Source organism: Notothenia rossii (genome assembly GCF_949606895.1).
Source record: "Notothenia rossii genome assembly, chromosome: 1".
Taxonomy (NCBI): Eukaryota; Metazoa; Chordata; class Actinopteri; order Perciformes; family Nototheniidae; genus Notothenia; species Notothenia rossii.
In genome coordinates this window covers 38565230-38588074 of record NC_136912.1, presented here as the reverse complement: position 1 = coordinate 38588074, position 22845 = coordinate 38565230, and the positions used below count along the sequence as shown (strand labels likewise).

The window sequence follows — 22845 nt, the reverse complement described above, 5'->3', positions numbered from 1 at the left end:
AAGCTTTGAATGTCTCATTAATCCAAATCATGTAAACCTTGTGAGTGATGGTATTACTGTAAAACAGTTCTGGGAGCTTTTCACACCACAGGAATGAAAACATCAAAAAAAATATAGAAATAAGTCCAGCAGTCCCCTCTGACCGAGTGTGTAAAACTCACAGCTGCTCTAGGCTTTTCTAGAAATGTTACAATCTTGTGTAGTGTGATATGCTTACCTCCATAATGAACTCTCTGTCACACTGTTGAGGTTGAAGTCAAATAGTTTGGTCAGCATCAAAATCACCTGCAGAACAAGACAAAGAAGTATAGCAATCAATACTGAGACCTATTGATCAAATGTCTGATGAAAAAGTTAAACAGTTTCAAAGCTAAATTGACGGGAAGGAAAATAAACAGCAGTCAAACTGTGAGAGACACATGGATCTTTTATGGTGGAAGCAAAGCTTGGTCTTTGGATGACCTTTCTCCCACATACTGTGGTGAGTGTTGTGGATTTCTTATTCTATAAATCAGATGAAATCTGAAGTAGATATTGCATGCAAGTTGTTCCAAGTTAGATATTGTCAATTGGGACCAGATATGTCAAGTGTGGGTATTATTCTATGGCTTTGCATTTCAAAGTTTTCAACCAAATATAGCTTAACTTCACTTTTAACAGTATTTAAAGAGGCTTATCCTGTAGGTTTTTGTGCATGTAAATGGTCTGCAAAGGGTAAAGTTCGGCAGTTTCTTTCCCAACTGAAAATGAGCATAATATGCTTCTTTAAAAGAGTCACACCTCCAACAGTGAAAAACATAGAAATCATGATAGAATTACATATATGTTTGTGTCATGTATTTATTTGAGGAAGTTTACATTCTCATTACTGCAGATTGATCCGATAATTGTTTTCGATGATTTGATGTGTCTCTGCAGTGGAGCAGATTGATAATAATAAGTCATATGCTTCATAACATGAATTATTTCATTAATTACTTTTCATATTACTTTGTTGCATTTCCTTTTCTTTCCTTAAATGTTCAGGCTTCTAGTGACGTATATCACACACGAGAGGGTTGTTAATGAATCTACAAATCCATTGTTTTACTGCTTATTTTGTATTAAACATTAGAAAGTAGTAATAAAATAACATGATGCCATAATTTGGTTTTCCGCCTCCCTCTCTAGAGTCACCACTATTTTATTACACTGTGAACTTTGCGCTGCTCCTTGCTCTCTCATTAACACAATCTGAAACCAGTCTGCTACAGCCACATAGAGAATCTAATCCTATTTAGGAAACACTTACTGTCCATCAGTAGCAATATCTAGCTTCATGTGAAGGAAATAATCTGTTTTTGTAAATTGTGAATCATTAGAATCCTATAAGACTAAGATCTATTCAGTTATGTTCTTTAAACCAGCCTGTCAATCCTTGAACATCTTTAGATTATTTTAGATCTATCAGGATTCAAGAAAAGGTAATTAAACGTGTATGCATGCAGGCAGTGGTTGGAAAAGTAATCAGATATAAGTAGCATTACTACAGTGTGACAATTATATGTTACTAATGAAAGTCTTTCATTCAAAATTGGACTCAAGTAACAATTCAAAAGTATTGCGATCAAAATGTACTTCAAGAACAAATAAGTTTTCATAATGCAGTATTGCCCATTTAAGATTGAAATACATGTATTATAATATCTAAAATATATTATAATTGTTCATTTATAAATGTCAATGTTGCAATTGGTAAAGTTGGGGTTTATTTTAATTACTTGATATACTTCTGGGCTCTTAACCTATAGTAGTACAGCATTATTTATATTTTGTATTATTCGTCTTAATCTGCAATCTGCAAATAGCTAGTACCTAAAATTGTAAAATAAATGTAGGAGTGAAAATAAAAATTGCCTCCAAAAATAAGTGAAGTAAAAGTCTAAAGTAGCACAGAGTGAAAATAACTCAATAGTGCAAATACTCAATTGGAGTACAAGTACCTCAAATGTTTACTTAAGTAAGTACTTAGTAGTCTTCGATAACTGCATGCAATGAGTGTTTCTCAATGTCGAGGACGCTTCCTTGGTAGGACATGTCTTCCGAGTCAGGTCCTTCAGAAGCGAGGCAAGAATCCTTCCTAGCCTCGGAAAATGAAGAATGGTGGAACAGGCTAACAGATGTGCATGTGTGCATCATATGCGAGGCACTACCTTAAATGGAGCGCGATTTACGCCAAAGGTTTTGGAAATTGGTCCGTGCGCAAAGCATTGTGGAGATTTTAAGACTGCGGAGGATACACACGTGCAGCCTCGTTTCAAACTCATTACTTAATCATATCAGATTGATTCTAAACACTCCACCGTAAATATTCCTTATTCACAGAACACCCTCAAGCGGCTGGGGATGAGGGAAAGTGGGTCAGCCAAAGTCTTAAGGGAGAAACAGAGGCAGAAACATCACATTTTGCTCCGAGCATTAAAGAAGTTAAGCAGCAGGGAAACTCACAATCTATTTACTTTGTGACTGGAGGTGTATTTGAAATGAATAAAACTCTGCAGAAGCAGAAGAGGCAGGGAACAATCTTCAGAGGGAATGCTGCAGTTTCACTTCATTATAGTTCTGTAGTGCTCTAACTCCTCTTGCTCAGGATTTGTGTTTCATTTTGATAACAATGTGAGAAAATCCCTTAAGATATTTTGTGATGACTTTGACAATTATCTGATGACCCCTGTGCATGTGAGTAGCCCGCAGCACAATGTCCAGGAGATATGGCGTGGGCGAAGAGGAGATGCTGCCAACGAAAAAAAAACATCTTTCAACATCATTTATGGCTTGTGATGCGCTGGTACATCCTTATCGCCGACTTCGTTACCGGGGAAAACATCTGTATTTACAAGGCAGGTGATGCACGAAGATATTTCCCAGTGCGTGAAGTAAAATAAACAACCAGAGTCGATACAATTTATATTTGTTGCCTTTAAGTCGTGTTCCACGCTGTGCACAGCCAATATCCAACTGTTTCCCCTTGGCCTGCCGCCTTCTGATTCCTCCACTGCTGGTTATTGAGGCAGCAGCCCAGCCACTGTATGACTTGTGTGACTTTGTGAAACAGTTCCACCTCCACGGGGTTCCGGTGAGTACAAGGAAAACAGATGCACATTGGGTCGCAGAATCACATTGCGAGGTGGGGGCTCCTGTGATTAAGCTTATTAGGTATGCGCCGGCATCTGCATCCCTGAAGCTCTGTAAACGTGCGGGGCACTCGGCCGACCCGCAGTTTGCAGGGTTTTGGAGCGATTTTGAGGATTTGTTGCAGAAAATAACCAGAACTGAAATTGCGTGTCACTGTTTGCCCATTGTCTGATACTGCTGAAGTGGAGTCCCCAGACCTATAGTTATTGACTCAGGACAGTGTTGCTGGTATAAGATTTGGAAAAACGTAGGTATACAGTATGTGGGTTGGAAAATAAGCATGACACAATCTGGTCACCATATATTATCCATGAAGGCAGCCGACCCCTAACTTGATCACTTGTATATCTCAAATATTTGATGGTTTACTTGGATTCTCCTAACAGTATGATTGTGTTTTTACCTTTTCTCATTATAGGTCAAGAATGTTTTTATTTAGAAAGAGTAGAATAAAGCCTAACAGGTCAGCTTGGGTTATTTGTTTGATTGTATATTACATTTTCCATTGTTGTTTGCTATCATCATTATTTTTATTTTTTGTATGTACGTATGTACTGTATGTATGTGTCTTTGTTTATATATGTTTTTGTGCATTTATGTATGTATATACTGTACATATGTATTTCTTGTATTTTAAGGAAAACAAGTCGGACATTTTGTAAAAATGTATGTCTTTATTATAAGAGTAGCATTAAACTAAACAGGTCAGCTAGAGTCTGTTGTGAGATGGTCTATTTCCATTTGCTCCATTGCCTATACATTTTTTATTATTATCACAATTGTATTTGTATTGGTTTTATGTATGTGTATTTAGTTTGACATGATTGTATGAATGAATGTATGTATGTATCTATTTTAATGTATACTGTGTATGTACAGTATGTATATTCCTTGTGTGTGTGTGTGTGTGTGTATGTTTATATATGGTTATATCTATATATGTTTATGTATGTAGATATGTGTTTTGTATTAACGTAAACAGTTATATTGATAAGAAAACCAAATTCTAGATACATATGTCTTAGATGTGTATAAATGTTATTAATGTAAAAGTTTGCTGTGTATTTCTATTTTAATCTGGGGATGCCACCTAAAAGGGGTGTGGGTGGGGTTGGTGGGTTTACAACTTTTGTCATGAAACGTTATGTTTTAGTATGTTCTGTTTTTAAAAAAAATTGATAAATAAATGTGTAATAAAACACATTAAGAGGGATTGGGGAAGTAGCTGGAAAGTATTGCAGTGATTGGCCTGGGGAATGTATGAACATTCAAACTAACCACGCACACACACTACTGAAAACATCTGGCCTTGCACAAACACTACTGAAATACTCTCACATTCACCACTGAACACCTCACACACACACACAACTGAAAATTAACCTCACACACACACTACTGAAATACTCTCTCACACACACACAACTGAAAATTAAACCTAGCACACATACTACTGAAAATTAACCTCACACACACGCAACTGAACATTAACCACACACACACACACACACACACACACACACACACACACACACACACACACACACACACACACACACACACACACACACACACACACACACACACACACACACACACACTATTGAAATCATTTCACATTCACTACTGAGCACCTCACACAAAAGACAATAAGAAATATGAAGTTAACTGTTAACTTCACATTTGTTATTGTCTTAGGCATTTATTAACCAGAGTTCCCCCTCTCATATTCACAGTGTGGATCAATTGAGACAGCGTTTGGTCCAGAGAGCTGCAGAGACTTTGGGAGAAACCTCAGCGTGACGGATGTCCTGTCCCGGAGGTCCTGTCTTGGGTTTGGATGGAGAGGACTGAGGTGGAGCGTTGTTTCTCTGGGAAGAGGACCAGGCCTGATGGAGGAGGACCAGGCCTGATGAAGAAAACCACCAAACTGCATCTGTGACCCAATACTGGGCACAGCTGTCACAAACAAATGATGGTCCTGTTTGACTTTGTGTTCACAATAAAAGTGTAGTTTCTGAGTGAATGTCCTGTATTGGTCTTTAATCTGATATCAGCTTTTCATTTTCTTCTTGCCCCTCTGAGAAAACGGTGAGTTCAAGTTGTGTTCTCCGGATCAGCCAAGCAGCTGAGCAGCCTGGAGCTAATGGAGCTAACGGAGCTAGCAGAGAGACCGCTAGCAGTTTGGTATTTCCGTTTCATTACAATGACTTCCGTTACAGCAACAATCCCCCTCACACACATAGGTGAAACACATGCACATTCCCTACTGAGAACCTTTCAGTTAAATGTTTTCAGTTGCGTGTGTGTGAGGTTTAATTTTCAGTTGTGTGTGTGAGGTTAATTTTTAGAAGTATGTGTGCAAGGTTTAATTTTCAGTTGTGTGTGTGTGTGTGAGGTGTTCAGTAGTGAATGTGAGAGTATCTCAGTAGTGTGTGTGCAAGGCCAGATGTTTTCAGTAGTGTGTGTGTGCGAGGTGAGTGTGAATTTTGGCCTACACGGCCCTGGATAGGAATGAATAACCTTAAAACTCAGGGCTTCTAGACCTGTGCATGCTAATGACGCATCATGTCTGTTTAGCTGCCCAGCTGGAGGCTGAATTCACACTCGCAACACGCAGCTTCTCTCTTTGGCTGTATTCCCTTGCCCTTTTTTTTTCCCAGGCCCCCCCTTCATATTTCTCAAAAGTGTTTTTATTTGAGAGGGTTGAAGGGTAGGGTAATGGTGCAATTATGTTTTCAGCATCCCTGAGTCATTCTGCTGTGTGTTTGCAAGCCTGTGTCAGTGTATCTGTCTGGATGTAGGTGAAGGTGAGGAAGCGGTTATGCTTTTACAACTCTAAGTTTTCCCTTGTGGCTTTTAGTTGTGTGTGTGTGTTCAAGCTGTGAGTGGAAGTGCTCTGGCTCTGGATTCTGGATAAAGTCCTCTAAAAGGCTGAGGTATAATCCGGGTGACTTGGCTTCATTAGTTGAAGGGCAGCGTGCGTACGGGCCCTTCTGTCTACCACATATGGAGACTAGGCAGGCAGTCATCAGCGAGTGGCCCTGTCAGATGGGCTCCCACTGGAAAGTGCATATGCTCCATCACTGACCATGCCAATTAGGCCTGGGGCTTTTCCCACTGTAAATACTACGATGAGGCAGAGTCCGCCGATGGAAGCACACACACCCTCTTCTGACAGTTTGGAGATGTTCAGAGGAGCATGAAGGCATCAAAATGAGTCGGTAGCTGGTGGCCGTGTTAAGTTTAAGAATGGAGACGTTTAATTAACATATATTCTTTGAAATACTGCTGTATCAAGCCCCATGGAGTAAGAAGGCAGTCTTTGGTTTACTGTTTGATTGTGTGTGTTTGTCTTTAGGCTGTATCTAGCAAAAGAGATAGGATGGCCTCTTAGATGTATATCCTCTAAAGCAGCGGTTTTCAAAGTGTGAGGCGCGCCTCCCCTGGGGGGCGCCAGAGAGCTTCAGGGGAGGCGCAGCGTGAGACGCAAAAGAATGAGAAAAAGACGAGTAAAGTGACACTTGCCCACTTGTGGCTGTCTGTGGAGACCGAGTTCCCCCACCTCGCCAAAAAGGCTGTAAAAGTGCTCATTCCCTTCCCCTCCACCTACCTGTGTGATTGCAGGTTTTCCGCATTGACTTTGATCAAAAGCAAGTACCGGTAAAGGCTGCAGCCAGAGGATGATCTGCGTTTATTCCTGTGTGCATCAAAGACGCAGACTCATTGTTCCCACTAAAGTATGGGTGAGTGTAATAAGGAGGCAAAGTTGACGTTCAGTGTGTTACCGGGAGCATATAAGGATTTATCCACCATGTTGAAAATGTTAAAAAAAATATGTCTTGAGAACACGGCGTGCGGAAATATACGGGTCGTGCTGCAGCTAGATGTGCCTGTCCTCTGTAAGAAGGTGTCGGCGACTGACATGCAAGGAAGAACGGCTGTCCACAGGCTGTTCCAACTTTAACAACTGTATTAACTTCCAGGGTAGTGAATTGAACATGCAATTGTAATTGGGTGTGTGGTATATTTTCATGCACGGACACCCATGTTCCATAACACACAAACTGAACAACACTCAATTTTACGATCGCTACCAGCGTCCTTGCGATCTTGTTATAATAACAAGTGCACGTTACTGATGCAATATGGTTGAGACCATTCGGGCTTATTTTAGAGGGGTGCAAGGAATAGTCCAAGTAGTGGGGGAGTTTTATACAATATGTTTAAAACATAAAAATAAAAAGGTTTAAAAAAGTTATTGTTTAATGTTTTAAGGAGGTGACGCTACTCAGCCAATCAAATCGGTGCAGTCAGCACGATAGATTCAAACACACACAGAGACACGACAAGAGGAGAGAAACAGTCGGAGTAATTTCAAATGGCGGAAGGTGGACAGCGAAAACAGAGCATTTAATTACATTTTCTCTTACTGGACCTCTTTGAAATGCAATTGAATACCCCTGCATTATAGCAACAACAACAATAATAATAATAATAATAATAATAATAACACCAATAATAATTGGGAGGGGGGGCGCGGCTGTTCTTATGTTCACTGAGGGGAGGCTCACTACCCACACTTTGACCCCTGCTCTAAAGGACAACCACAACAATGTCCACTGATAGTGTCAAAGACATTTAACAAGGATGAGTAGCATCAGGATCATCCCTCTACACAACAGTCAAGATAACAGGAGAAATAAACAGAGAGAACATTGTTATCTTAGTGGCAAGATGCTTAATGGAAAGATAGAGCTGCAATCTCTAACCGCGGCCGAGATTTTTTCCAAAGGCTGTGGTCTGAACCTAGATCGATACCAAAAGGTTAGGGTTTAATTATTCCTGTTTCCACTGCTGATAAACTCCAAAAACATGTGTGTTGTTTTCTGCTTACTAAAAAGGTTTGTTAAACCAATACAACAAATTAAATGTATTTAATAATATCTCAACCATCTTTAGTAAAGTCATCAACTTCTGTGACTAACCTGCTTCAAACTGAGTCTCCACAGACCCCAATGTTGAAATGCCTAATATAACAAAAGAAAGAAACATTTTTACAGCCTGATACAAAAAAAAGTTTGGGTCTTTATTTCCCTATTTTATGGGGACGAAATGTAACTTACCCATTTTGCATGTTTTAGGGTTAAAAGTGAGGATACTTTCACATGATACGAATAAAAACGGCTCTTCTTTAGAGGGAGCCTTATTGGCAGAAGCGCTACCCTCGGCGACACGCACCGCTGGAAATTATCAAAGAGCACTCCGCTCAAAGTTCAAATAATTTAAGCTTTTAACTTGTTTACAGCTGAACCTTTCGACATGCAACCAATCAGACCAGGCTCACTCTCATTCTACCAACAGCGGCCATAAGTGATAATTAGAGGTTTAGGGAAGAAAAACTCTATTGATGGAAAGACCTGGTCATTCAGGAGGTCAGCTGACCTCATTCTTTTGGTACACATCACTTTGCTGAACCTAGACCTGACCAACTGCAGCTACCCAAGATCATATACTGCCCCTACAGGCTTTACGGTAGGCACTAGGCATGATGGGTACATCACTTCATCCGCCTCTCTTCTTACCCTGATGAGCCCATCACTCTGGAACAGGGTCAATCTGGATTAATTGATTTGGTTTTAATAATGCGTTGGACAGTTCTTAATCCGATTTCAGTAGTTTCAGCAATCTCCTTTGTTGTTTTCTTTGCTTGATGCAGGCCAATCATTTGACCCTTCTGAAACTGATTAACATCCTTTCCACAACTCCAGGATATGTCTTCTTCCGACATTGTTGTTTAATAAATGGAAGGCTCTTATAGATTGGCTTAGTTAAATCCAGTTGTTGATTTTTGGACGGGCAGTATATTCTTTACAGTCTAAGGCATTCTCCTCATTTTATTTGTTCTTTTTTTCATTCCCTTTTAGACAATTCAACTAAATGTTTTGGGTAAAAGCCCACTATGTTTGATCAATTGATGGGCTTCGACCATGTACATGACTTTAAAGGATAAAAAGCATGGTTCAAAACAGTTTTGATGGATCTCCAGAGGTTTTCTTACACAGTTTCCAAATACAGAAAGAAAAAGTGCAGAGACATTAGTCATGCAAAGGGAAGTCTCAGCTCGCGGTGGGGATCAGTAACAACTGTGTCTGTGCAAAGCTTTAGGTGTTTAAAATATCTCCCCATTATTTCTTTTTAATCAAAGTTTGCCTTTGCTTGTAGCAAACACTGTTATCTCCTGTACTGTTTGGTAATTGTCCTTGGATGGAGGAGAGAAAATATCATCATGAATCAAAATACCCAAACATGCATATACAAACAACAATTACCATTTCCTGGGGCACACGAAGGCAGAATAAACAAATATGAAATGCAGAGTATTAGCCACCCAAACTGAGAGATGTGCTTGGTTCATCTTCTGCAAGGCATTATGGTCTATTTGTTTTTCTCACTTCTAATTTTTGTAATCACGTGAGACCAGATTTCCCTAGGGTACAGATCTTTTTGCATCATTTCAATACTGGAAAGATAAAAGATCAGAGCACAGAAGGCGATGCATCAAAGGAACAAAAATAGTTTCTTGCCTTATGGAAAATGAAACTGTTTTGCCTTTTTTTTATATCAATACATGTTCACTGTAATAAAGTCTCCAAAAGGAAAAACACTGCAGTAACACATAATATAATGATGTAAACAAGTTTCACCTGCCACCACATATCTCAAACTGTCAGGCTCATGGAACCAGGCTCGCTCCTCTCGGATTAGCCTGTCACATCTTCCTTTGCGAGATTCACCACTTGTGCCTATCGCTAGTGCCGGTGTAAAACATATCTTGGGAAACAGGGTTTGGAGGTTCTTGTCACAAAAATCTAAAAATAATACGTCTTCATCGGGATCAAAAATTGATCAAGACCTGTCGGAGGTGAGTTTCCCAGGGAGGTTATATATGCCGCTGCGTATACTGATGTTCAGCCATCTGGGCTTCCTATAAGCGGCATATGATCAGTCTGCTGGGGCCTCATTTACCCCATTTCTTTAGGTGACAGAGGCTGTAGAAAAACATTATTTAAACATTTTCAAGTGTGTTACATTATTCCGTAGAATGATTAAAAATGTCATTCCTCTTTCTTCAAATAACATACACATTTTCAGTTTTCGAGCGGATTATTTTTGTAAGGCGGATGTTTGCAGAGATGCTCTCAGAATACAGACGAAGTCCTTTGTGACTTCCTGCAGATTCATGTGCTCCTCTTCTGATCCGCGCACACCTGTCACCTTGGTTCTGTTTTGTTTTTTTATGAGCGGTCTTAAAGTTTCTGCTGTGAATTCTCCTTGATCTTTAGCTATTCGCTGCTCCTAATTTGTTGTGAACCCACTTAGGAAATCGTGTATAAAAACGATTGCAGTTAAGGAGCCGATCTCTCAAGTGTGAAGTTGTTAATGCATTTCAAAACATGAAAGGCTTAAGGAAGACATCAAGGGGATGCTTACTTGTACTAAGCATTAAAAGTATGCAGAGGAATGATTAAATCTACATAATTGCTACACATCATCATTATTTTTTTGATGTGACACAGTAGGACCGAGCTACAAACCCTCTTCATTTCCGTCTTAACTAAGAGTGAACCAGTATATTAATTATGTACATGAGAACAGTTCACTTTGATGTTCTATGTGTATATTGCCACGTACTGTTTTTCACGTTGGGCCTTTTAAAAAACATAATTTTTCCTCTTAAATTATCTCTTATATGGAAATGCTTTCTACTTTCAAATACAAACATCATTTTCACCCTTACATACATGTATTTTCATTTCTTCATGGGTGCCAGATTCGGAAACAATTTTTTAATTGTGAATATCTTATTGATATTGATCATGTTGGGTCATTACCGTCATTATCATTGACAACTATTAAAAAAACTAGTATAGTGTGATTTTTCAAGAGGATCTGTTCCAAACAAATATGTTTCAAGTCTGTAGAAAAGGATTTGTAGCTCAGAGTATCTCTGAGATAATGTGTTGTAACACTTATATTTGAATATTGCACTAGTCTATTTCAATAAAATGACAATATAGTTTGATTAATTGTACTGCCTTTTTTCTAGTACTATTTTCAAAATGGTTTGCACATTGCCATATCATAATTTTGTCATATATATTTTGATTTACATTTAAACATACATAAGTGTATACTGTATGAATATATTTATTTGTACTTCCCTTTTTTTGTCACACTTGCCTTTCACTGACATAATAAGCCTAACCCAGTTATACATTTGCTTGGTTAACTTATTAAAGCTTTTCCCTGCAGTGATGTATAACATAAAGGGTTATATACACACAATATTTGACTTTCTTTCTTTATTTTAAAGAAATGTTTTGGACCATGGAGGGCCTTTATCAGCGATGTCGATGTGAAAGGGGGAGATACAGGGGAAGACATTGCCTCAAATGTTCCCACGGGTTCGGGAGTCAAACCCACGTACTTGGCAGCAGACACTGCATATGGGCCAAAATCCAAACGGTTGTAGAGATTTTGGTTTGTGAAAGATGATGTGATGGTTAGGGCTGTTTCGGGCTTAATTTGAACCAGCCCCTAGTCACGCTTCTATGTAAGTTAGCTTTAAGTTATAATGGCAGAACCTGGAATGTTTTTGGCATCCTGCTGGATCCATCTATTTTTCTAATTAGGTTCACATATTCATTTTTGTTATTTGGATTGTTGTATTTGTATCTTCTTTCTATACACACAAAATATATTGCACCTTTTTTTCCCTCCTGTGAGAGGGAGCCATTCTCACTAGCTTACCCCAAGGTTTTTTCAATGTTCTTCCCCATTAATTGTTGGCTTTCTTTAAGAGCTTATCCTTGTACCCTGCGAGGGTGGTAGGACAGAGGATGTTGTATGCTGTACACACTTTAAAGCTCCCTGAGACAAATGTGTCATTTGTAAATAAAATTTGATTAATTGATTAGTTGACTGTTAATCAACACACTGAGGTCCTTGTAGGGATCATTTGTTGCTGACTGCTTATGAAAGCAGATGAAGAATACACTATTTGTTTCAGTTATGTCTTGACATCAAGACCTCAAGACGATAAGCTTTACTCGCTTCCAAATACACTGCAATAAATCACCAGATAATTAAATATTAATATTTGTATATGTATTAAAAATGCATAATAGTGACATTTGTTATCTGTAAGAGGGAAAATGTATGTGAGAGGCCCAAAATGTTAGCATGTGTGGGTGGAAATGGATGTATGTGAAAGGAGAATGTATGTGAGAAGCCCAGAATACATTATGGGCTCCTATCAGTATATGTGGGAAATTCTGTGAAAAACGTTCAAAGCTTGAAAGCAATGTGATAGAAGGTATATTTAAGGTGATAAATTACTGTTTAGCAGTCTGTCGTGAGGGGAAGATAACACATGACACAACTGTTGAGTAGAAATGCATGGACACCTGCTGATAACAACACTACATAACTCAAGAGGAATGTGTGTCCCTTCACTGGATGACAATCTTAACAACAACTTTGTTTAACTGCACTATAGTAAACTTAATTCATCTTGAAAGCCGGTCCTTGCACATCCATAAGGCTTTTTTGCGCCATTCCAAAGTGAGGATGTCCCAGTGTCCCACGGAGACTAAAGCTTTCAATAGAATTTGATCTTCAATCGCTTAAGATGGTATACTAACTAAATATAGTGTATTTCAAGATAAATCTAAGGAAGAGTTTTCAAAAAATGGTAACCTCAAATGTCCGAAAAACACCATCAAATTCAAAATGGCCAACTGCCTGTTAAGTTTACCGTATACCTCCAATAGAGCTTGTTGTCTCCACTATACTCACCAAATGTTACACATATAAGACAATCATATATAAAGGCTGTTTTAGGTGGCGCTGCTGAGCCATTTTGCCCCGCCCCAGCTCAAGAACCGTATTTGACAAACATTTTACGACGTTTTAATTTGGTGCCAAATACATTTTCCTTCAAAAAACATGATGGAATTTTGATCCTCAAAGTCTAAAGATCTTACTGCGACATTTTAAGTTAATCAAATGTAATCTTTGGATAGAGTTTGTTTAAGTATGGTACCCTCAAATTTAAAAAAATAAACAAACAAAAGATTGAAAATGGGCGTCTGAACGTGTTACCCACCAAATTATTATATAGTGTAGTAGTAGTATATATAGCAATTCTGCCACGCCCATGCAAAAGAACCCCATTTCGTGTACATTTTCACCACGTTTAAATTATGTGCCAAATACAGTATATTCGCATATGGTGATTAAAAATGTGATACAATTGAAGAATAATAAAGAGAAGGAATAATCGAAAGAGGAATAATAAAAAGATGTCCTTCAATTTGTAAATGGGCAAGTCGTTTGTCAGTTCTCGTACCCTAATTGAGACAAATATTGCCTCCCTAATCTAATCATCAACCAACAGACTGAATATATGAAGTCTGATTACTTTTATCAATTTTAATGTTAGCAAAGGATTACTTTTATATGAGCCAATAAATAAAAAGCATGGAACGCATTTCTGCTTGGTAGATCATAAACTTCTGCGAAGTTTGAGAGAACTGCTGAAGGCGGTGCTTTGCCCCAGAGATAGATGTATTCCTCCCCAAGCAGTGTTGAGAAGTAGGATCAGGAGTTTTAATGTTTAAAAAGAGAGGCTTTTGGAGTGTGGAAAATAAATATGATAAGCAGGCCAATCTTTGTCATGTCATGTTTTAGCTTACTCTATCACATTGGTTGGTAGATGGACTGTGATGAATTGAACCAGAGACATGTTGCTGCAAGAGAAGATTCATTATTCAAATTGCCATTGTTGGAATACATCTGTTTAGCTAATTGATTAATAGGCAAAGGAACATGCACTATCCAGTAAAGATGCTGTTGTAACAAAGGAAAAATAGAACGTGTCAACTTCTCAAAAACAATTAAGCCTCATTGATTTTGCCTCATTTTATCCAGTATGGACGTTTTATGGCTGGGTCGCTCTTGCCCAAGGCAATGCTGAATTAAAAGAAGCCCCCTAAGGAGCTGCCTGAAGAGAAAACTGAACGTGGTAACTAACAAGCTCTTATGTTATTCCCATCTCTCCCTTTTTTCCCATTATTCTGAATTAAAGATTCCCTATTCTCCACATTTGCATTTGATTAAAGGTGATTAGATGAGGCTGCAATGAAAAAAGAATCAGCTCACCTTACCTCTGCTACGGCTTAATCAACAAAGACAACAACGCAGATCTGACATTGACCCTCTTTTGTTTTCTGCTTCTGTATCATCAAAGCGATGTGTTGCTCTCGCACATGCCAGCATTATAGATTTACTACACTTGTGTGGGATATCAGAGAGACTGGCAGTATTTAAAGGGAAATTAGATGGAAGATAACATAAAAGACAAACAGGCTTTCAAGAAAGAACGTGACCTGCTGAGGTTTTTGTAGATAAATGAAAGTTATGATCACAGTGTTTGTGCCCTGATTTGATGAGATGATAATGTGTTGTACACAGGGAAAAGTATTTTACTGTAAATATATTCAGACAACATACAAATAGAGATGATTCTCCTTTTAGTCAGGAAGGTCATAACAGAACGGTTGGATTTTATTCGAGTTCTAGGTAATTGAGTTACTGTTGGCATTCGATCCATCTCCTCATGATATCATTCCTGACCAAGGATTCAACCCAGCCCGCACAGGAAGTCGTTCAAGGCCAGGCTGTCGGGCCAGCCGTGGCCTTGGCTGCAGTGCGCCTGTACAAGCCAGGCAGAAGGAAGTTCTGGCCCCGTTTTAGAGGAATAAATCCAAGGACAAATGAGCAAGCTTGGCAGGAGTGAGAGTGAAAGGAAAGCAGGCGTATCAGACAAATTGAGTCGTTTCTCTCTTTAAGTTATCATCTGTACAAGCTTAGTGGCTTCTAAACCCCATAATCCATTTGCAGACAGTAGAGCCAGAACCATTGATCTGAATGGGTGTCATTACCTGCAGGTTAATGGAGACGACATGAGTAAACATGATCAATGTCTATCTGCTCTTGCCTGTCAGCATGGTGGTAATGACCAGGGGCCAGACATTTGAACCGCAGCTCAATGCAACTGATGGGTTTCTCAAACTACTGTGATTGAATAGACAATATCATATTGGACCTCACCTCTAACTGTGTTTTTTGAGGATTCGGTCGTTGAGATGAATTACCGTATATGAAATCCCATGTTGTATCTCTTTGTGGGAGGTGATTTCCTGGGATTAGAAATCACATGATATGAAACTCCACTATTGTATGTCCCTATTCTTTTGCTTGTTGCATATACAAAGGAGTGAGAAAAAGTGTGACTGACGAGGACAAATTTAGAGCAAACATGACGAAAATATGATGAAACGAGATGCAGACATGTCGAATCGTGTCAAAAGACGTGATCAGCCAGTTACCCTCAGCTGAGTATTTATTTAGGTATTCTAGAGACGGATAAGCTCTGCTTTTCTTCTTGTTGAAACTGCAGAATAGCTGTTCAAGTTGTATACGCTTCCTTGAATTGTCAATACATAGGTCATTTTTGTTTAAATATGTGTTTCCTGTACTGTAAAGGGCACTTTGTAAGACAATTGTCCACAGGTGTTGCCAAAACAACCACTACTGAGGCCTTAAGGATGTGTTTTGATCCTGAAAAATGTTAAAAGCTTATAACGTCACCAAATGTCTAGAACAGGGGTCGGCAACCCCTGGCACGTGTGCCAATGGTGGCACGCGGCACCGTAACCAGTCGCACACTAGCAATAAGTGGAATAAGTGTGCAAAATATTAACATTTTATTTTCGGATCCTGAACGAGACCGCCGCCAGGGTAACCTCCCCGTTACCTGCAGAAGGAAGCCATGCACGCAACGCAGCCCCGCTCTCTTTAACTCCAGGTGACTTTCTGCCGCTTTCCTCCGTGGTGCAGTGCTGATCGTTTCACCACAGAGGAAAGCACTTCACAAATTGCAGTACCCATAAGGAGCTGTACAAATGCCACAGTTTTTGCGTGGAGCTGTGTCTTTAGTTGAAAGGCCAGTGGCAATCTGCTCATCTGTCATTGAAATAACTTGCGACACAGGGGCGGATTGGCCATCTGTGTGTTCTGGAGAATCACAAAACGGTTGATCGTCCTTATTATTATGCCGTTCAAACCAATTATTTATATGTGTTTGTTAAATTCGGCCCACACACTGCTTCCCCGCAGCGAGGCTCCCCCCGCCCTCCTGTTGACAGTTAACTAGCGTCAAGCTCCTCACCCCCCCCCCCCGTTGATAATTCACGATCGTCGGCACGCTGACATTTTTTTTAATAGCACTTCATATCAAACAGGTTGCCGACCTCGGGTCTAGAAACAATGTCATTGGTTTCTTTTAGAATGACTTTATAAATAGAAATACCATGACTTTCCTTGTTGGTGCTCACGTAAAAGTTATAGGACAGTTGTTGTAAGATTACATTTAACTCAAAGGTCTGGGTTTTTTCATTCTGTTCATATGTGTTTCCACACACACCAAATATCTCTATATATATTGATAACCTGTCTGTTTTTCTAGGAAGTAAGAGCCCTGTTCACAGGACAAGCTTTGCTTTAGTACTGTCAGAAAAAATATATTTAGAGCTAATATCCATGGATTGTATCTGTTCTGTTATCCTATTACATCTATTTGGGGAAACACTACAATTCTAAACTGATTCCAGGAATGTATGTCTGTTTGTACTTGTATTACTGCATCTACAGTAAAGTGATGACTTACAGGTATGTGAAGTGTTTCTCAAAGATACACTATAAATCGAAACATTTCTTAGCAGGGGGCCGGAAACAAAAACAAGCATATTTGTATTCAAAATAACTCGAAGGAACTGAAATGTGATGTTGTCTGGGAGGAAGCCTCCAGGTTTAGAAGCCACAGTGATTGATTGTTGACCTGCTTCTGCCAGCCGCTTTATAGTTTTTAATGACATTTATAACACCATCCAATTACTTACTGTGGTATCATTTGAGCTTGCACTGCCTAGTGGATACCAATGGAAATTTCAAACTGGACCTGGTCCAAGTTAATGCATAAATGAATAAGGGGCTGACTAGGAGGGGGATGTGGAGTCTATTGCAGCACGCAGGGTGCAGGAGCAAACTCTAAATAAAGCTCTGCCATGAAAAGCAATAAACCGCAGAGTTAATAGCCGCTTTCACACCAAGTACTTTGCCCTACTTAGTTCCCAGCACTTAGTACCCCCATGGAACTAAAGAGCCGATCGCGTTCACACCGGAATAAGTCCCTGAGGGAAGATTACGCAAATGAAGCCGTTGAAGCCTCATCACCCCATGTTTGTTTTTTTTAAATTGGGGTAAAAGTTCTCTGAACTAAGTTCTCTTTTTGGTGTGAACGCAAAATTCCAGGCACTAACGGAACTAAACGGGAAAAGTACGGGTAGAAGTACTCCGATGAGAAAGCACCTATTGGTAAACCATAACTTTCCACTCTGCAAGTATATGTATTGCCTACTGTGGCTTTCTATAGCCACAAAACAATGGCTCAGCTCACATTTGCTTGCTAGGAAAGAGGGAACCATTAGGATTTATTGTGGTCAGCTAAAGTCCGGAGAGAATATACGTAAGAATTGACACATATCAGTAGCTGACACATACATCATAGTTTTAATTGTATCAATAATGACTTATTGACCATGTTTAAGACCCATAATTAGACTTAGACCTGACCTTGTACAAAGTATTTTAACTAACAAAGCACAGGGATGAATAGAAGACTTTAGACACGGATGTTTTCCACAAAATATGTTATGGACTGGAAGCTCAGAACAAGAACATTTGCCTTTGTCTGACTAATGCCTTGGATTTCGTGGGAGAAGAGCTGTCAATTTCCATACAGACTTGATGAAATGAAACTTATCCGATCAAATCAGACAGTGAATCTGTGAAAGGTCATTGTAATTTGCCAAATAGTTATAAGCAGATTGATTCGTGGGCTTTGACAATCCTCAGTAAATCTGCACTTTCCTGCTGAGTAAATTACATTTTGGAATGTTAGAGGAATATGAATAGAGGGGCTTTGTTGTACCTCAGCTTGGACATATTGCAAAATGTAATTACTGTTGTGCATCCAGGAGATATTGTGATTAGCAAAGGTTGTACAGTACGGGCACCTAAAGGACCAAGGCTCAACATTATAATAATTTCCAAACTTGCCTTATCAGCACTTGCATGTCATTTGCCTGATCAATTTCACTGTCTGCATATTTGCTTTCTATAATTAAAAGTGGCCGACCTCTGGAGGAGGTTCTTTTCAAGGCAAAAAAAGGATTTCATGTCAAACGATGACTTAAAAACTGTGATAAAGTAAAAAGTTGTCAAATTTCAGAAAGTTTTTTCTAATAGATTAATATAATCAATTACACTTTGTACAGGACTGCCTCATATCCCAATGAAATGGGGCTTTAGTCCAGGATGTTTTAAGGAGACTGAAAAGATACACTGGAAGGCAGTATCCAACAGAAAAACTAAATGTCATGTCTAAATGTTAATGGCAATGCAAAGCAATTACGAGCTGCGATACACCTAATCAATCCGCAATCCTGCTTCTGCCAAAATGGTCCCTGACCTGCGTTTTGCAAACATCTCATAAATGCTTCATTCAGTAAAATAAGTTAGGTGTTGTGCTCATTAACCGCTGGAAAACAACAAAGACAACCAGAGATTAATATGGCAGGGTAAAAAAAGTTCCTTCATCAGGTAGAAGTAGTCGTTGCTGTGATGATTATTAGTTGTAAACCCAAGTAAAATCATCAGTTTGTAGCATAACTTAACGTTTAAGGTTTTTCTACCATCAAGCATACAGTACCATATTTCCTGGTGAAGATGCTACTGTACATCTTGTGAAACTTGGATAGGTGTCACTCAAATAAGAATGACATCAACATAAGGTCCAAATGTCCAGTGTTACATTTTCAAATGATTGTTTAGTTTGGGTGACACATACTATAAAACCTGTAATATTCTCTAAGTGTTCAGACACTCCAGACTGACATGTCCAAAGTATTTTGTCACTTATTCTGTTATACAACTATTTCATATTTAACTTTAATCACCAGTGCATCTGTGTTTGTATTGCGTGATATTCTAAATTCCTAGAGTCCTGAGAAAGACGGTTCTAATTGTTTTAAAAAACTCAACTGAGACCACCATCACCACCTATTTACCACCCAGAATGCTCTGCATTTCCGATAAAGTCTGAAAGTAATTTAGTTGTTATTATTATCATTATTGTTATCATTATTATTTTGAGAAGTGCCGGATGGGAAAATTGTTGCTGTATACAGCCTGAAAGTGATGTCACTGAATGCTATGATGTTGTTGTTTTGTTATGTCCCTTAGTCTCCGCTCCAGTGAATCGCTGTACATTGTGTACATTCATGAATCTCATATCAATGTATTTTGCTTTATTTCATCTCCAGAGATGTAATCCTCTTGCAGAATAAGACAAATCAACATAAAACATATTTTATGTATGGAGCTGACTCCAGACCAACCATGAAAAAAGAAAAAGGGAATATAAAAATGGTCAAATAGGGAATACAGTCAAATGTTAATGTTTTATTAATCACTAACTTTGGCAAAAAAAATTGAATGATTATTGATGGGTATGTTCATTTCTCATACCAATGTTTTCCAATGAAAGCTGTTTTGACCACAGGGCTTTGATATCATTCAATAGATACACATTCATGAAGACTACATTTATAAAAAGTAGCAGGACAGAGTACTGTCTGCATAATAATGATGGGGAGTAAAGGTCCATTTGGAACCCAAATAGTTGTTAAATAAATGATGAGTTGGTTAACTCATCATTTATAAACTTATAAAGTGTTATGCTCATTTTGAACAATACCATAGTTTTGGTATACAAAATGTTTACCATGCAGTTACTTGATATGAACTATGCATTGATTGATTTACCACAAAACATACAACATCAGGATAGAAAGCATTTTTAAAAGTGAAATCCACTTAAGAACTCCCTCTGGAGGGAACTTTGTGATTTTATCCTTTGCAGATCATTTACATGCACAGAAACCTATAACACACTACAGGAAAGGAACAACCATAAAAGAGCATAATATGGCATTTTTTGAAGAGTTTATTTATAGCTTATTCTTTTTCTCTCTCGTTTTACTTCTCTGTCTGTTGAACCTGTGTTTTGGTAAGGGAGGTTTAAGGTCCAGTGGATGCAACCAGTACACTGGGAGTGTGTGGTCAAAGGGTTGAGCAAATCAGTGGTTCCGTGCACTCTGGCCTGTAGTTCAGGGATTTCTGGAGTGTAGCTGGTAAATGGGGAGGAATTGTGCAGATATTTAGTTTCTTCCATGGTGCTCACAATCTGCCACGTATATTCTCTGCTCTGCAATCTCCAGTCAATCTTCACGGGGAGCTGCACCCCGTTCTCCCTCCATACGATTTCCCCACACTTCTCCTTCTTCTTGGTTTAGCAGGTTTCCCTCCACTGTCTTCCACCATGCCATCCAATCATCCCCATCCCTTTAAGCAGGGATTCAATGACAGGACGGGCTCAATTGTTTTTACCCTGATGCTTGTAGTTAGGCAGACTTCTGTGGTGAGCTGGAGGCAAGAACTAACTGGAGCAAGCAGAGCTGAGCCCATCAACACAGCACGGGATGATTGTTATAAGGGCCGAGCACTGTCTGTATGGTGGTACATGTAATGGGGCCAAATTAGAGGCCTCAAGATATCCATGTGTCTTTAAAGCTTGTTCTTTTAACTGTTCTTGTTTTATTTGGACATCAATCTGTCTTTTTACTTTGAACTCGCAGATATGATATCTACTAAAAGGGACTGCTCGTAAAACTACGGTGGCTGAGAAGTGCAATCGACAATTACAAAGTGTGAAACACTTTGTAATTTACATTTTATAAAACAAATTTACATTTTATAAAACAAATGTACATTAGCGAAACACTTTTACCAAAGAAAAAACAATTTAAAATGAACAAAAACAAATTAACAAGATGTGAAACACTTTTACAAAGCAGGAGACAAATTCACATTTTATAAAAACAAAATGACATTGTCGAAACACTTTAAAATTTCCCGAAACACTTTAATAAACTAGAGAATCAAACCAGAAAGGGAATGCACATCATACCAGAAGTGACGTGCAAGTGATTGACACAAACTTAAAAGGGACCTATCATGCAAAATGCACTTTTGTACGTCTTTTATACATGAATATGTGTCCCCGTTGTTCCAGGGAACTCACCAAGTGTCAGAAAACACAACCCTCTCTATTTTCCTCCATACCCAAATCTCTATATTGGGGCTGCAACGGATCTGATACAGACTGATCCAGATTTGAACACTGTCCTGATGTCAGGACAGTGGCGCTACGGCTATTGGTCAATTCTCCACCTATCAGGGGAATGAGAGGTTGGGCCACGGCCGGCCATTACCGCTCGAAAGCGCTGGAGACGCTGTAGTACATATGCCAGGCCTGTAAGTGGCGCTGTAGTCTGCCACAAAAGCAGCGAAGAAGACTTCCCTTGCATGGTTGCCATGGTTGCCCTTCTGTTTATGCTCTCCGCTGTGGCTCTTTTTCTCCCTCCCCGAGGCAAGCGTTTGCGCCTCCTGCTTTAAAACAAATGAATAATGAGTCTATATAATGGTATGTAAGGGATAATGTGTAGCGACGCGGTCATTATGGGGAAAAGAACACCGACAGGCTGATCAGGAGCCCGACGCGAAGCGGAGGGATCTAGATCGGCATGAAGGCACATTATGCAATGTGCAATGTGCACATTATCCCGCTTATTACATGGCCACATTCTCAACAAAGTAACGACATGACTCCCAATATTAATTGAAATGCTTTTATGGATTTAGAAAACGATTGTATTGATTTAAAAAATAGTTGTATGTATTGATTTAAATTGACATGCATCCGTTAAGAAAATAGTTCGTTGTTACTGTTTGAACCAACGCAGCAACGGCAGGAACTGCTTCGATAGTGTTTTTGAGGAGCTTTTTGATTACAGATTTGAAAAATCGTTGCTTGCTTTAAAAGTAGCACAATTCATTATGTCAAACCTTGGAAAGTATCTAGATATCCCTGCCCTAATGCCAAAGTAACTGCCAACTGAATATGTATCGCCGTTTGATGTCTATGTCTGGACCGCTGCGTAAAAAGGAGGGTTTCTGCCCCGTTAATTCTCTTCTTACTTCTATAAGAATAACACACGGAGGACGGAGATCTCTTTATCTCCCCCTCTTCTCCCCGCTGCAGCCTAGCAGCTGATCGCAGAGCACGCTCCCCTCTCGTGCAGGGGGGTGTGGTCAGCTGCAGCTCACAGAATCAGCCCCCTGCAAAAACAGCGCCGGAAAGAGCGAAATGAGGCATGGCTAAAATGCAGGATCGTTTTGGTATTTTGAAAAAAAAACTATATTTCTATACTTTATATAGGTATGGCCCTACAATATATTGTTCAAATATAGCATGATAGGTCCACTTTAAGTTTGTTTTGGCTGATAGACCGCCGGTACCTATGGATGGTAAGAGTGTGTTTATGGTCGTTAAACATGTTTTGTCCGTTCTGTGGAAACCAC

At 39.2% G+C, this 22845-nt stretch overlaps 1 protein-coding gene across 1 annotated transcript in view; it reads right to left on the bottom strand.

Moving 5' to 3' along the window:
• The window catches only part of LOC307015447 (VPS10 domain-containing receptor SorCS1-like), a 259336-nt gene that overhangs the window by 146759 nt on the left and 89732 nt on the right, over positions 1-22845 (bottom strand). The window contains exon 2 of the mRNA XM_079644071.1: positions 218-285. Coding sequence (XP_079500197.1) covers positions 218-285 — 68 coding nt within the window. The remainder of the gene's footprint in view (positions 1-217; positions 286-22845) is intronic.